General features: G+C 33.8%; 1 protein-coding gene and 2 pseudogenes across 1 annotated transcript; 2 read left to right on the top strand and 1 right to left on the bottom strand.

The window, feature by feature from the left end:
• On the top strand, positions 1 to 4,391 carry LOC120173837 (annotated as a pseudogene).
• LOC120173820 (ycf49-like protein) lies at positions 1,363 to 3,562 on the top strand. The gene is made up of 4 exons (XM_039180889.1): positions 1,363 to 1,714; positions 2,013 to 2,091; positions 2,432 to 2,500; positions 3,134 to 3,562. The coding sequence occupies exons 1-4, from the start codon at positions 1,401 to 1,403 to the stop codon at positions 3,239 to 3,241; spliced, it is 570 nt and encodes a 189-aa protein (XP_039036820.1). The 5' UTR covers positions 1,363 to 1,400; the 3' UTR covers positions 3,242 to 3,562.
• A 4,802-nt stretch (positions 4,392 to 9,193) lies between the features above and the next one.
• On the bottom strand, positions 9,194 to 16,015 carry LOC120173856 (annotated as a pseudogene).
• Between the last annotated feature and the right edge of the window lie 56 nt (positions 16,016 to 16,071).

Genomic DNA, 16,071 nt, shown 5'->3' with positions numbered 1-16,071 from the left:
ATGAATCAGGTGCTGGGATTATGCTGGTATCATGTGTCTCTCGAATTATGCTATACATTCTTGACAGATCTGCCACTTAAGCATTGTTATGACATCGTTATCTACAACTACTGTTGTTTTTGTTACACCGATGTTGTCTCTCCTGCTTATTGGGAAAAGACTGCCCGTCGATGTCATGGGAATGGTTTCTAGCATTCTGCAGATTGTTATTGCTACCATTACAACAGGATTGCTTCTGAATTGGTGATATGCTAACCCCAAAATGTGGTTGAACTTGATAATATCTTTTAAGTTATCTAATGTGCTTGTAGGCTGTTTCCCGTCTTTGTAACGCCAGGAGGCCATTTTTGCCTCTGCTTTCTGAACTTGATACGGCTTGTTCTGTTGGAGCACTGGTCGCTGTTAACATTAACTCGGTTTTGTCCCCTTTTGGTTTAACTCATCTGTTGCTCATTGTTGCATTCCATTTTCAGCATTCATTGCCGGTTATTTCTTCAATGGTCCGATGTGAAAGCCTTGCAAAGAAGTCTATCCTTTGAGACACAGGTGAGAACCCTTTTTCTTCTTTTCCATCTTGTTCGTTTGCACTATTGCTGATATATTTAGTATTGCAGGAATGCAAAACAGTCTTTTGGTACTTGCCCTTGCTAACCGGTTCTTTCGGGATCCACTTGTGAGCGTGCCTGCCTCCAGCTATCTCCGTAAGCATTTTTGTTGCCTTTTCCCCCAAGGAATCATATACAACATTTGCTTTTGCTAATATGGTCCTTTTACTTCACTACAATCCATATCCCATCTTCTCAAAAGTTCTTTCTCATGTCTATTTCGAGGGTTTGAAATGGTTAGCTCCGGTTAAAACGGATCGTTCATAACTTGATCCTTAACCGTCTCGATTTTGGGATCTGCAAACTGTAATCATGTCTTTGATGGGCAAAGAAAACTGAATAACGGGAGAATGATGAGTTCATATGCCAATCCTTTGTTATTTGATTCATAAACTTTTGCTGCAATGCGAAGTTGAAAAAAAATGGATCAGCTTCCTGAAAATAGAATGAAATCCTTGTGTACGGTTTCATTCCTGACAAGTGGATAATTAGAATCTTTTTCCTCATTTCCTCATTTCCTTGTTAGCATTTATTAAATTTGAATATGTAATCTGCAAGGAGCTAAGCTAATTACATTAGTGGAAGCAAGGAACGAAATGAAAAATCGCCTCTGAAAATTTTATGTGAAATTTGGTACGACCAAAAGTGTTGATGCTGTCATAAGTTTTAAACCACACCCTCGTCTGAACCTTATCTTCTTCAGAACTACCCCAACTATTTAATTAACTTTACTGAAACTAATGTATGCAAAGTAAATCCGCCCAACTAAAGAAATCACAGCCAAAATCTCCAACAATGGCAAACGTGACCGTACTCTGCACTCCTAAACCCATATTCAAACAGATTCATACTATTCCAACTCTTCGTCACCCCGAAATTCCTCAGAAAACCAGGCCACGGACCCGAAAGCTGTCAACAGAGGGCTTAATTTTGAACCCGAAACCAACGATTGGCATTGTCGGGTCAGCTCTGGCCTTGGCTCTTGCGGCTTCGGCTTCGGCCTCCGAGTTGCCGCCGTTGTTGCTGGGCACTTCTTTGCAGCTCAGTGAACCCGCCAATGCCTTGTCTCTGCCCACTTGGGCCATACACGTCTCCAGTGTTGTTGAATGGTGAGGATATTTTCTTCTCTTAACTTCGGATATTTGGTTTCTTCTTCATGTGCTCTGTTTTCATGGGTACTTTGTCAATCTTGGGTCCTTTTTTTCTTAATGGGATTATCTAAGCTTAGAAAGAAAGGGATAGTCTGTGGAACAAATTAAGATTTGAAACATCATTGTTAGAGAGGCATCATAATAACTCCTTGTAAGGCTCTCACTTGATGAAACACTATTGACTATTCTGATTCCCTTTGTATCCTCTGAATTGAAATCATTGATGAGGATGCTAATGAGATTGTCTTGACAAAAGGATAACAGCAATGGCTTTGGTGTGGGAATATGGAGAGAAATCTGGGTTTGAATCATGGAAGGGTCTCTCTTGGGGTATGGTGAGTTTTTCCTCTTAATCTTGTTAGTCCGGATACTTTCTTATAGTCTACCATTGTCTAGATAAAGATAAGTTTTTTAATTGACGCATTAATCGTCTTGGAACCAGTTTTTTTGTGCTCTCATATCCATTGGTAGTTAAGTTTCTGCAATGACATTATTCTATAGCATTTTTGTTCTTTGCTCTTGTTGGGAAATCCTTCCAACAGATTCATTTATCAATTACGGGGGATGGAGTCATATCTATTTATACAACTCAGTGTGATAGGTTTGAATGATATGTCATATCAAGCATCTATAGGCTAAGTTTCTACTTTTGTCTGATTTAATTATTTGTTTTAGGTACCTTTACTTGGTGGAGCATTTTGTGCATGTACATGGCATTTCTTTTACAATTCCGAATCTCTTGAGGTGAGAACCGACAAGTTACTCTGCTTTCTTATCCTTCTTTATGGAAAAATGCAAAGACTAGTTTGAATTAATTGAGATACAGTGATGAATTGATAAAGAAACACTACAATGAAAGATTTGGCTTATATTGTCGGTTTTGTAGTTTTTGCTCCTGTATGTCCTCAATGCTTATCATGATGAACAAACAAACTTCATAAAATTTTATATTCAAAATTGTGAACCAGAGATTTAATGCATAATACTAGTGTTACTGAAACGTTGAATATAATGTTTGATAAACAAAATGACTGAACACAGAGCCTGAACTTTGGGGTTAATGAATTGGATTTTTCTAGCAAGAAATATGCTTAATAATTTCAATATGCATATTCTTATCATTACCATAAATTAGTATTAGAATCCATAAAAGTCACATTATTCATGTTATGGATGTGCTTTTGTTATGCATTCTTATATGTGTTGCCAAAAAGTATTTGCATAAGATGATCATACTCCTGCTCAATAACAATTAGACTGCTTTGCTGATGAGTGATGACTAATATTTCTAGCTTATGAGCTTGTGCGTTTGATTTGAATAGGATGAGTCTGGAAACAAAACGTCTTAAACCACTCTATTCTGCCAATAAATTGCAGGTATTGGTTGCTCTCCAGGCTGCGTTGACAGTAATAGGTAACGCCACTATGTGTTTAGCTGCATTTCGTATCTGCAAATCGTCAGATAAAAGTTCCCAGAAACAATGAAGTTTCCACTCCTATAATCCACTGAATGTGCCCAAAGGAATATTCAACATTGCACTGCTGTGTGTTATCCTTCTATTGGAAAGCTCAATTAGGCCAAGTTCCACTTGATAGCTACAACAATAGACCTTTCGCAGAAAAGAGATAGAAAGATGGAAGTTTCCCCATTGGTGACAAAATCAGATTTCACAAGGGAAAAAGTAAACATTACACTATCTAAATGTTAGGCATTTTCCTCTCATGCTTCTCTGGGAATGGCTATAAACAGCCTGAGAATAAAATGTTATCACTGTATCTATTATGAAAAACCTCTCCCTTGTTGCACCTGGTCAGTTTGTTAACCAATTGGTTTGACTTGAACCTCTCTTCTGGGATTTAAATTATAGTTTCTTGAAAAATCTTTTACTCCATTAACATGTGACAGTTATTGTCAATATATATTTCTTGTTCTCTGAGCTACTTATCTTTTATGATTTTCTTGTTGAACAATAATCATAGATTTGCTTGAAGAGTTTTAAAGGGCAATCATAGTTGAGTAATAAAAGCAAGAGATATTAATGTGATAATTTTTTTCAATGATAACATACCATTGTACATTTCAGCATCACCGTTAATTTGATAATGACAGATGACTAAAATTGAAACCAAAATTTAACGTTAGGGATGATTATGAAAAATAAAAAATTAGGACAACAAAGTGAGACAAAGATGCAGATTACAGCCTAATAAAGAAAACATTGAAATTTCATCATTTATCTTTAATCAGGAGTTGAACAAAACATCAAGCTACAAAATCCCATGTTGCTAACATACATCCATTATCAAAGAAAGGCAAGGGTGAAATGTTTAGGGAGACTAAAAGGGATTCATCCAGGATGAAAATAATCAAGTATTTCTTAAGCTTCACCATGAATGCTTTTGTTGCAGAAGAAGCAAAAGGGTAGTCGGAAAACGATCCAAATGAAGGAACTTCTTCTGGTACTCAGACATTAAAGCTAAGTTTTCTTGATGAAGAAGATTGACTTTCTTCCTCAACTTCTCATTCTCTTCAATAATGCTTTGGTTCTCCAAGTACAGCTTCAAGTTCATTAGTTCCACGTTTTTCTCCACATTTTCTTCCGACTTTCTCCTACATATGTTTAGCGTTAATTAGAACCATCAAAGCATATATTCATGCATATACAAAAAAACACACATGAAAAGTAGTAGATGAAAAAAATAAAACATACATATGCGTGTCTACCTGGAAAGCCTGTAAATTTGAACCTTGGATTGTTTTGATCTATGCCTTCTCTTAGAAGAAGCAAAGGTGGGATGAGGAGGGCATGGGCTCCAAACCATGTTACACATCTTGTTATGATTTATTTAATTTCTACTAAACTTTAATAAAATGATCATCAAATGAATGAAAAAGTAGTTAAATATATCGAAAGTGAATGGGGAAATTGAGAGAAAGAAGAGGGGTGTAAGCTCCTATAGATAATGTTTGGTGTACTGAATAATTTGCAACATGTTATAGGCAGCTGGCTGTGGCTATGTAATAATTATGAGATAAAAGGAAAGTAAAAAGAACAAGATATTAGATTTCTTTTCAGTTGTAATGATGGCTGGTGAACTCATGATTGCTAAGGTAAGCAAACCCCAAAATGTTTGATGACAATAAAGAAACGAAGGTACATGGAAGGTTCTATGCATTCCCTTTTCCATTTAACGCTTAACAAATGTAGAATTTTACGTTAATAAACGAATTTTTAGAATTTTACGTTAATAGACCAAATTTTAAAATTTTAAAAAGAAATAACAATAAATTATCAAAAGAATATAAAAAATATTTAAAATATATGAAAATTTAATTTTTTTTCAGAGGAGACTCATAACTCCGACCTATCCCTTCTTTCAACTCCATGAATAACTAGTCTTAATTATGTGGACAACAAAATTAAACTCCAGTCAAATGGCTTATATCCTAATGGACAAATCCCCATGGCAAACTCAAATGGCTCCATGAACATGACCCTCATGAAGAGAAAATATTTCATATCGGCTCGTGCGTATCAGCAAACCCTTTTCTCACACTAATTATCAGTATTCAACAGATTTGGTAATTTTCTTTGTCCAACTTATCAGTATACCTACCATTTTGGCAAAACTTAGACCAAAAGCCTTGACCTTCCTTGTAAATTATGAACCAAGCAAGAAGGTTAATATATTGTAAAGTTTTTACATTCTTATGATCTCCCAGGGCAGAATATTATATAAGCCAAGTGATTTATAGAGTTGAGTATTATATTTAATTATAATAGACGTTTTTGTTTAAAAAAAAACCCAAAAATTCATTTATTGGACAAATAACCTCCAAACGACATTAATTGGAAAAATACCCTTCAAACTGCACAGGTAGAACTACAGTGCATCCTACAGAACGCATGTAAAGTATATAATAAAATAACAAAAAACTCTATTGTAATAAATAGACAAAACTTATTAAAATTAAAATTCATTCTAATGTAACATGTAACAAAACAAAATTGCTCCATGGTTCTAAAAACAATAATCATAATAAGTACATAGGTTGTTACTTGGTTGCCAAACTTGATCGATTGAATTACATGGACAATTGTTATCACAATTACAGTATTCGATTAGTTCTGGAAAGGCAATGTTGTGACGACTCCATGACATTAAGCATGCAAACACATTGATCTTTGAACGAATAACATCTAAATTTATTTTTTTTAAATTGGTGAGATCAAGAGTTTTCACGATTTGAAGTCCTTCGTCTCTTAATTCACCCCAGAATAAATTAGAATAATTACATAAACATATATGACCTTGATATTATCTTTATCGACTGCTATCTTCAAACAATGCAGACCAAACTTTAAATTTCTTCCCTAAAATAATCATGCATGCCTCCTCTATATAACGCTTCGTGATTATTACTGGCTTTGCATATTTCTTGAAAACTTTTCTCGGTTTTAGTCCAATAAATGACGTTGATGTTCTTAATCGAAACGCTTTCAAAGATGTAATTGTGCTTCGATACTTCATTAAAAGTCTTGTAACTCAATCGTGTATTGAGAAAATCGACGATAGAATTAGACACCACATGCACAAGAATTTTGGATAACACTTCTCTTGGGAATAACTCCACAATATCACTACATATTTTACCATTTTTTTAAATATGTTGAGAAAACATTATAAATGTACCCCTATTTATAAAAGTCATCGCATCATTTTTGAAGCGAGGAATCAATGGACTTCGCGTTATACAGGACGCGAGGTCTCTTGAAAAGACATGACTTTCAATTCGAATAAAATTCAACTTGTCAGAACGAACCTCACGGTTTGTAAAATGCGAGGTCCTAGCATTTCCAAACCATCGATCATTTGTTCATATGCATGTTCGAGGTATTTTCCCAAGTCCTAAATTGGATTTTTTTTTTATAATTTATAAGATTAGTGGCGCAGTACTTGAGCTTATCTTTCAGTTGAGTGTAATATCAACACATACGAGACATTACAAGTAGGATAAAAATCGCATTCAAAATGATTCCAAAGCTTGGAGGCGTAGTATTGCAACTTATCTTTCAATTTTTGAGCTTAAAGGTATATTATTACAACTTATCTTTCAATTGAAACTGATATCGACACATACGAGAAATTGTAAGTGGGGTACAATTCGCGTTCAAAATGGTTCCAAATCAAAAGAAGTAGAAAACTAGTGAACATATTTTGTAAATAACTTGCAGTGGCGTAAACAACTCAAAAAATGCACTTATCGGTGCATATCTTAGCATGATACTACTATTGAGGAGAAGTAGATGTTGACACTAGAAGAGAATGGTTTTTATAATAAACAAATACAAAGGAAAAAGCTCAATAGGTACGCTAGAGTTTCTCAAAGGGTGGTCACTTGATCTTAATTGATGGAATGGGAAGTTTCTCACAAATGCCAAATGAAAATCTAGATACCACAAAAAGAGGATGCCTTTTATAACTTGCAACAATGTCGCGTAAACAACTCCAAATAATATATGAAGCTGTCGAGGCACATATGGGGCCTATATTAGCACAAAGAAAAAAATAATGTCACCAGAAGAGGATGCTTTGTATAAACTAAAAGTTTCCTCAGAAGGGATAAATCATTTATGAAGTAATAAGAAGGTTTCAAATAAGATTAGGTTTGATGGAACAAAAAGAATTTAAATAGGCAAGAAAATCACATCGTGCAAATTCTTCTTGATGTGACGTTGAAGGGAACTCACGCCTTGCATAACGCGAGGTCCTTGCCATTTCACATCCAATTGCCACGTCATAAATCTCTACAAAAGTCATGTTCTGCAGAACATGAGGTCATTGCCTTGCCATGTCATATTAAGAATCTCTGTAGACCCATGTCCTTGTCACGTCATGATTTCAAGAATCCATATAGATCTTTTCTATAGAAAAAAACACGACTTCCATTAGAATCCTTATTTCAAGTAAGTGAAGGAAAACAAACAAACCATACAAAAGTGAAGACAAGGATAATGGAATCTATCAGCATCTGTTTTAATTGTTAGTTTATGTGACGCTTCTCGATTATTACATAGTTTGAAGTCATTACAATTTCGCTAACGTTTGTTCTTTTATTTGCATGATCGTAGATATTTTCAAAATTTGTTGAGAAGAGGAAGTATTACTGATTTGGTATACTACGATGGCAAAATGATTCATGATGCATCTCTCGGTGTTGTCTTTCATTCCACACATACTGTGACGATAACGTTGTTGAGTAAATTAACGTATAAGAAGTTGATGAAGGAAGTCAAGAAAAATGTTCCATATGGTCGAGAGAAAAAACTTGAACCGTTGAAGTATCGACTACCGATGCGTTGGAACCATTAAACTACTCAATATATAATGTTGAGGACGATGATGATGTGTACATGATGCTTGATTCTAACTTGCAATATTCATTAGGAGGGCCCCTTGAGCTACATGCAAAATTTTCTAATGATGATGATGTTACCAGTGTCCCAAATTGAAAACGGTCAGATTTTGACTTCAATCCTAATGTTCAAAGTTCGATAGTTAATTTACGAAATGATTTCAGCTTATTAAGTACACAAAGTATACGCAATGACTTTGGTGCCTGACAAGCGTGGTATATTATCAAATAAATAAGCAAATAATATAGTATAGAGAAGAAAAGATATATCCGTAGGACTAAAGAGCTTCTGATGTTGAATGGTTATGATTCTGGTTTAGGCAAAAAAGCAAATGAAATGATGGGGTTTTAATTGAAAGAGTGAAGTAAAAATAAATGTGAAAATAAAAGTACTTATGAAAAATTAATCTAATTTCGAGTTATCAGTTTCGCTTTTTGTTCTCTCATTTGTTATTTTATGTTCCTGTTTAATACCAATCAATTTCTCTCATGTAGTTCTATAATTCATTTCTCAAATTCCCTTCTCTCTTTTATTCTGTCAAATTTTGTCGGATTTGCTCACTTTTTTCTCATCGATTGACGCTGATCTAAAGAAAGAATAAAACGAGAAACAAACAACCTCCGATCATCATATCAACGAGGTATGCTTGTTTTATTTTTCGATTTCGATTTCGATTTCCTGCTTCTGGGTTTCATGTTCATCGATTGAAGAAGTGTTACGAAATTATCATTTTTTTATAATTTTATTATTATTTTTGACTCGTAATTACTGATGACCGTTCGATTTATTCCGATGGACGGCTGATAGTAAGTAGGAATTTTTAACGTGTTAATTTAGGTTATGGATTGGAATATTATGATTTAACTGTTGAATCTTATAAGGTGGCGTTTGGTTCGCAGGAATCCCTTGGAATTAGGAGGAATTGGAATCTATCACTTTCCCATGTTTGGTTCAAGTTTTAAAAGGGAATTGGAATCCCTCGTGACTTCAACTTTCTATCAAATAAGAGAAAGTGAATTACATCCATTCTATGATGGAAATCAATTCCCTTGTTGGAGAGAATTGAAATTTGACCATACTATCCTCATTAGGGGTGTGCATTATCGGATATCGGATATTATTCGATCCGAATTTTCGGATATCCGAAAATTTCAGATACCTAAAGTAATGATCCGTATCCGATCCGAAAAATTCGAATATTGGAATATTCGGACATCCGAAATTTCGGATCAGATATCCAAATATCCGGATCTGAATCCGATTTTTGTTAGAACAAAAAATTCTCCTTTTTTCTAATTTTTTTATTTATCTTATCCACCCAAACACTTGAAATTAAATCAGATAATTAACAAAATACTTTACTATTACTTGTTACGGGATCCTGATCTTATTCTCAAACGAAATATATTTGATTAAATATGTAATATTACCATTTTAAAAATTATTATTTTTATTTCTACTAGTGTTAATTCCCTCGTCTTTTTTTAGTTGTTCATAAAAAAATAACAGAAATTAAATACTAATTTCAAAATTGATGAATGTAAAGAACATTATATATATTCCAAGATATACGCACTTCTCATGCCCTAATGCACCAATCAGTATGTGTCCTTCGAAATACGATGGCACCATCATAAATCTTGGTAGAGTTATATTTCAGTGAATTAATCACATAGTATTCCACTGTTCCGTTGACGAATCCTGTGGCATCATTAGCAATTCCAGCTTGATACAATTGGTGCATTCTTAGTTGCATGGTAGAATGGAGATTTTACGTGGCAATTGTTATGGAATACCTGGCTTTATTCGTAGGATTTATGAGAAACATTTGATGACTGGTGTGATAAAAATGTAAGCTGAAAGTTTCAGGATCTTCTTTTGTAACTCTTTTTGCTTCTTCTGTGAACATATCAACGCTTTGTGTTTGTGGAAAGTCCATATAACATAGGATGTATAATATAATTATGAGTCTAAATTATCGGAACTCACAACGAAACAGAACCATTCAGGCAGAGAATATGAAAGTATTTCTAGCAGATAGTTTTATTAATATTACGTATCATAAATTTATTCAAATTTTTCAAGGACATGGTTTAATCGGGATTAACATGTCATTTTTGGGTAGCGCTAGTATTTGATCCTTGAAGAGTGCGGCAAACGAAGCAGGTAGGAATTATGACAAAATGAGTTGAAGGATGTCCCTGTAAAACTTGAATGATTTATGAATTTCTTCCAAACAACAGGTCTTGTCATCTCTAGAAGCAAAAAAAGGAAATGGCAGAACAAGGTAATAGCCCAAATAGCTCTTAACTAATAAATATAGTCCAATTTTTTTTGGGTTTTCGAATAATCCAAAATTAGATTTTGATCGATCCGTATCTAATCCGAAAATCCAAAAAAATATCGGATACCCGATCCGAGCTATCCGAAAATTAAAAATCGGATTGGATATCCGAATTTTCGGATTGGATCAATGGATCAGATCGGTCGGATTGAGTTTTTTTGCACACCCCTAACCCTCATCAATCTTTTGGTAACTTATTCATATATTGAATAAAAATATTTTTTTATTATTTCGGGTCGGGTCGGGTTTCTAATTCATATATTCGGGTCGGGTGAAACTTTATTTTGATCGGGTCGGGTTGGTTTTTTTAAGTGTGATATTCGGGTCGGGTCGAGTTCGGGTTTAGGGTGAAAAATATCCGACCCGTTTCGAAAATATATATAATTTTACCTCATATATTTAGGAATAATTACAATAATACCCCTCTATATATAATTTTTTTTCCAATTAAGTCACTGTTTTTATTGAATAAAATAATTTTTTTATTATTTCGGGTCGGGTTTCTAATTCATATATTCGGGTCGGGTCGGGTGAAACTTTATTTTGGTCATGTCGGGTCGGTTTTTTTAAGTGTGATATTTGGGTCGGGTTCGGGTTTAGGGTGAAAAATACCCAACCCGACCCAAAAAATATATAATTTTACCTTATATATTTAGGAATAATTACAATAATACCCTCTATATATATAATTTTTTTCAATTAAGTCATTGTTTTTATTGAATAGAAATAATTTTTTTATTATTTTGGGTCGGGTTTCTAATTCATATATTCGGGTCGGGTCGGGTATCGGATGGAGGTTCCCTTGTTCTCGGGTCGAGTCTCGGATGGAGGTTCCCTTGTTCTCGGGTCGGGTGGACCAAAAACTCGACCAAACCTGACCCATGACCATCCCTAATTGAGATGATTTTAACTTATGATGTTTATTAGCATGTTTTTTATAATTTATTGAAATGAATAATTAATCAATAAAATTAAAATTTAATATTTTTTAAAATTTTATAATAAATTGCTACATGTAATTTATAAAACAAACTAAAATTAAGCAAAAAAAAACATGAAGGGTAATCTTGTCATTTTACATTACTGCGAATCAAACAGAATATGGAATTGGATTCCAATTCCTGACAGATTCCAATTTCTTCACCGATTTCAATTTCCTCAGAAACATTCTAACGAACCAAACGACACCTAACTCCCTTCCTTGTCGGCCGGCGTTTGATAAAGCTACGCAATCCTTTACATGTGCGATAATACCCTTAATAGGTCGGTTTAGAAAGCTGTAAAGAACATGTAGGGAATAGGGGTATATTCGTTATTATCTAAATTAAAGTTACATTTATTTTAGGATTAGGAAAAATAATCAAAATCTATACATTTTGATTATAATTAAGGTTGTTCATTCGGTTAAAATTGAATCGAATTAATCATAACCGAATTAATTAATTTTTTTTCTTTAACCGTTAATCGAACCGAATTTTTTTCGAAAATATTAATCGAACCGAATAAATTTCCGTTAATTTTCGAATTAACCGATTTTTTTTTAATTTTCTAATTTATATAAAAATTAAATGTTTTTAATTCAAAAAAATTATAATTAATTTAAATAATATATAATTATAAAATAAAATTTTGAGATAAATTTTTTAATTAATTAATATTGATTTAGGTTTAAAAGTTATTGATCTTAAATTATTAATTGGATTTTAAATGATTTGAGCATAGCTCATATATTATATATAATATATTTAATATTTTTTAATTAAAAAAAACAATTTACAATTAATTTAGAGGCGAATCCAGTTATTAAAGGCCACAAAGTGGAGAGGTTCTGAAAAAGCTTGGAGGGGCAGTTTGTTTTCGTCGTTGGTCTTGAATGGATTTCCTTACCGGATGTTAGATTTAGTGTGACGGGAAAAATGCGGCGTTTGATTCCATAATTAGAAAAAGGTATCAATGAATGTTTAGTGTTCAGTTTCCTTGAAATATTACTGGCTTGATCTTTGCATTTTATTCATATTTCTTATGTAGTTTATGCAATCAACTTTCAAATATACACATTACCCGAACATACATAATACCCGGTCCCTAATTGAAATAATTTAAGATCACTACGACCGGTAAATAAATTAGGGTATATTAATTTAAAATATTTTAATCATTTAGATACTAACAGTAGCTTCATAACATGATAAGAGATTAGTTTTTGTTTCATCTTTGAATTTTACATAAAATATTATTTTAATTTTTAATTTTTAATTTTTAAATAAAATATTTTATTTGACTATAATTTTTTTTAAAAAAAATATTAATTTAAACTCTTGAATCAGATCGAAGTCTTATAGAGGATTATCAATCTTCACTCGTCATTGTTGATCACAAACCTTGAAATTTTCAATTCCTTAACGTAATATGGTATTCATTTAAAAAAACACCCCCAACAATTCTGAAATACGTCAGACAAGTTATAAAGATTGGACAATGAGTCACCCGAATGTGATCATACGTTGATCTTCTAAGTCTCTAGTAGAGGTTTCAACGTTCTGGACATATCATTAACACTCGTACAAGAATTTCAATATCCGAACATTATGAGTGAAATAAACTAGACTAAGAAGACTACCTCCAATAATGTAACTCAGCAATATCTGATCAGTTGATTGATGGATTAAATGTCGATAATTAAACTTAAAAAATAACTATAAAATATTTGTTCATATACTTATTTATTTAACTTAATAAACTCATGAGAAATTCATCAAACCCTCTCTTCATTTAATCATATCATGCTAGACTGGGAACAAGATATCTCAACAAATTAGGGCAGGAGACGAGCACTCCAGCTTAATGGGTAATAAAATTGCAGATAGATAAGAGTTTTCCTCCAATGAATAGTCATTCATGCATTTTAATGCAATACTGTAAATCGACTGACAATTTGTATTAGACCTACAGTCCATATGGTGGGGGAAATGATAAAGAACACTAACCGAGGCCTGTTCCTGCCTCCTTACGAGGTGCATCAGCCTTGATATGAGGCGGTCTGACTATACGATCGATAAGCCTGTATTCAAGAGCTTCTTGAGCATTGAAGCGTTTCATCCTACTTAAATCCGTGTTGATCTGCAAATGCACAATCATCGTCACTTCGGTTTCAAGGGATAAAAGTAAAACAAAATGAACTTTCAGCAGAGAAAGCTAATGAGAGGTTTGATGTAAATGTTTTGTGTTCAGAAACTGCTCAAGCCAGTAAGGGAAGTGCTGGCTATACTCAAATGAGCAAAAAGAAAAGGAAAACATTAGCTCGAGCTGTTAACATCACCTTCTCAACAGGCTGGCCTGTGTTCTTGGCTAGCTCACTGAAAAGGTAATCTCTTATTCTAAGTTCATTTGCTTCATTCTGGATATCATCGGCCTGTCGACATCAGATAATTTTAATATCATCAAAATCATAACAATTGAAAACTTTAACATAATTCACAACAAGGTAGCCTGCAGTCGTACCTGACCACGAGCTGCACCAGCTGGAGACTGTAGAGCGATTCTTGAAAGAGGCATTGCAAAGCGATTACCCTTCATGTATAGGAAACATGAAAGAATTATATCATATTTCTGATTTCAGATTCAAAAAACAGATGCATCACATAAAGCATTAAATAAAATTTCATTATCTAGTAGAGGCTAGGGAACTGTAACGATCCACCTATCACAGTTTACAAAATCCAAATTAGGTCAAAAGCAACAGCTTTTTTTTGTTGCTATCATTACATCGAGATACCTTTTCGCCAGCTGCAAGAAGGAAGCCTGCTAGATTATAGGCATAGCCCACACAGTGGGTGCCGACAGGACTCTTCAAGCTTTGCATGGTGTCATAGATAGCCAAGCTTGGAGTAAGCTGTAAACAAAGCCAGTCTATATCAGATGGTGACCAAAGATGAAGAAACTAGAGACAGAAATATAAAGATCAACAAAGGATTTTAAGAAAAACTTACATCTCCACCAGGACCATTAATGTAAAAATAAAGCCTTTTATTATCATCAATACTATCAAGGTATAGCATCGTTGCAAGTATTTGGTTGCTAAATTCCTCATCTATATGTTGTCCAATGAAGATAACTCACTCTCGATACTGCATTCAAAGTGTGTCATTAGGCTCTAAAAGTCACATAATAGAATTTAAAGCTTGTTCGAAAAAGATTCAGGCAACAATGAAACTAAAGGAGATGCTGTAACAGATTATCAAACCACTTTTTAAACTGAAAGGTATTCATATAACATTACAGTAAAAGAAAGATTATAAGGTTACATTGGAATCATCTCCAATATAAAAACACCCTGAACAGAATGCATGCTACAATCTTTTAAGTTTAACATTAGGTTCTCCGATCTTATAACGTAGTATGAGCTAGGTGTACTCACAAGGGCATTCCATAAATCAACCCACTGCCAAGTTCCTTCACCCGGTACTCTATAGGGAACTTTCGGAGTTCCGATAGGCATCATACCTACTCGAGCCCTCATTGCTTTACAATTTTGCGTTCTGCAGATAAAGAAATGCACAATCATCGGTATATTTGAAGAACTAATTCGGAACTTGAATTTAGAGCTTCCATGTATCACATAGTCGAGACTACATCAGATAAAGCTCCCCCTTTTCCATGAAAGAAAATAAGCAACTAAAATACAAACAAAAATCAAGGTAAAACTCAGAGCAAGGAAGACATAGCATATACAAAGTAGCCACCGAACATCCCACAAAAACCTTAAAGGGGCAAGCTTTGAATCAAACACAAACATCAAAAGCTGCATTTTTGCTTTTTCTGGGAACCAAAAACATCAATCAATCAATTACACGTGATTTTCACCGGCAAGAAGCACATTGTAAAATCCAAAAATCAAAATCAATGAACTGCAAAGTTGCCCAAGAGAGTGTCATAATCAAAATAAACAAGAAACAACTCAAAATCTCCAATTACAAGCCATTATACACAATTAATAAAAAAACTAATAAATTAAAACTACACCAGTTACCTGCATTGGAGACTCGTATTAACTCTGGTATAGAAATCTGCAGTAAAGTTTGGTCTCCCAGTTGCAAACAAACCTTTGAAATATTAATAATTACAAAAAAGGGGTCAAATTTTAGGGTAGATGTTTAAAAAAGAGTATGGATAGATTATAGAGAGGAAGACGAGCATAAAGGGAGATTAAAGCTTCAAACCAGAGTAAAGCTTAGTCCCACAACTGCAAAACAATAAACGAAGAAAAATAGAAAATACCCATGTCATGTATATACGTATAAAGGACACCGTTTGTGTTATACAGAGAGATAAAACCTGAAAGAGGGCTGATAAAGAATTGTATTAAGTGAAGCGGCCATTGTTTTTGGGGTTTGAAGAATCCGAAAACAGTTCTATTAGACAAAAGAAGATTGAGGGCGTGGATGATATAGTAAGGATCTGCTGGATCCGTTACTATTGTAGTCTTGTTCACGAACAAATCGTTGCCGGTTGAATTAGGTTTGATGCAATAACCAAAGAAATTGGACAAAGTG

This window comes from Hibiscus syriacus, unplaced genomic scaffold (genome assembly GCF_006381635.1).
Source record: "Hibiscus syriacus cultivar Baekdansim isolate YM2019G1 unplaced genomic scaffold, ASM638163v2 tig00111989_pilon, whole genome shotgun sequence".
NCBI lineage: Eukaryota > Viridiplantae > Streptophyta > Magnoliopsida > Malvales > Malvaceae > Hibiscus > Hibiscus syriacus.
Note: the sequence above shows the minus strand (reverse complement) of the source record. Positions and strands in the feature narration are given on the sequence as shown.

Bases quoted from the DNA above. Each gene is read 5' to 3' on its own strand.
- LOC120173820 (XM_039180889.1), top strand. From the start codon at position 1,401: ATGGCAAACGTGACCGTACTCTGCACTCCTAAACCCATATTCAAACAG. The intron at 1,715-2,012 runs GTGAGGATATTT...TCTTGACAAAAG, and splicing joins GTCTCCAGTGTTGTTGAATG to GATAACAGCAATGGCTTTGG. The intron at 2,092-2,431 runs GTGAGTTTTTCC...TATTTGTTTTAG, and splicing joins AGGGTCTCTCTTGGGGTATG to GTACCTTTACTTGGTGGAGC.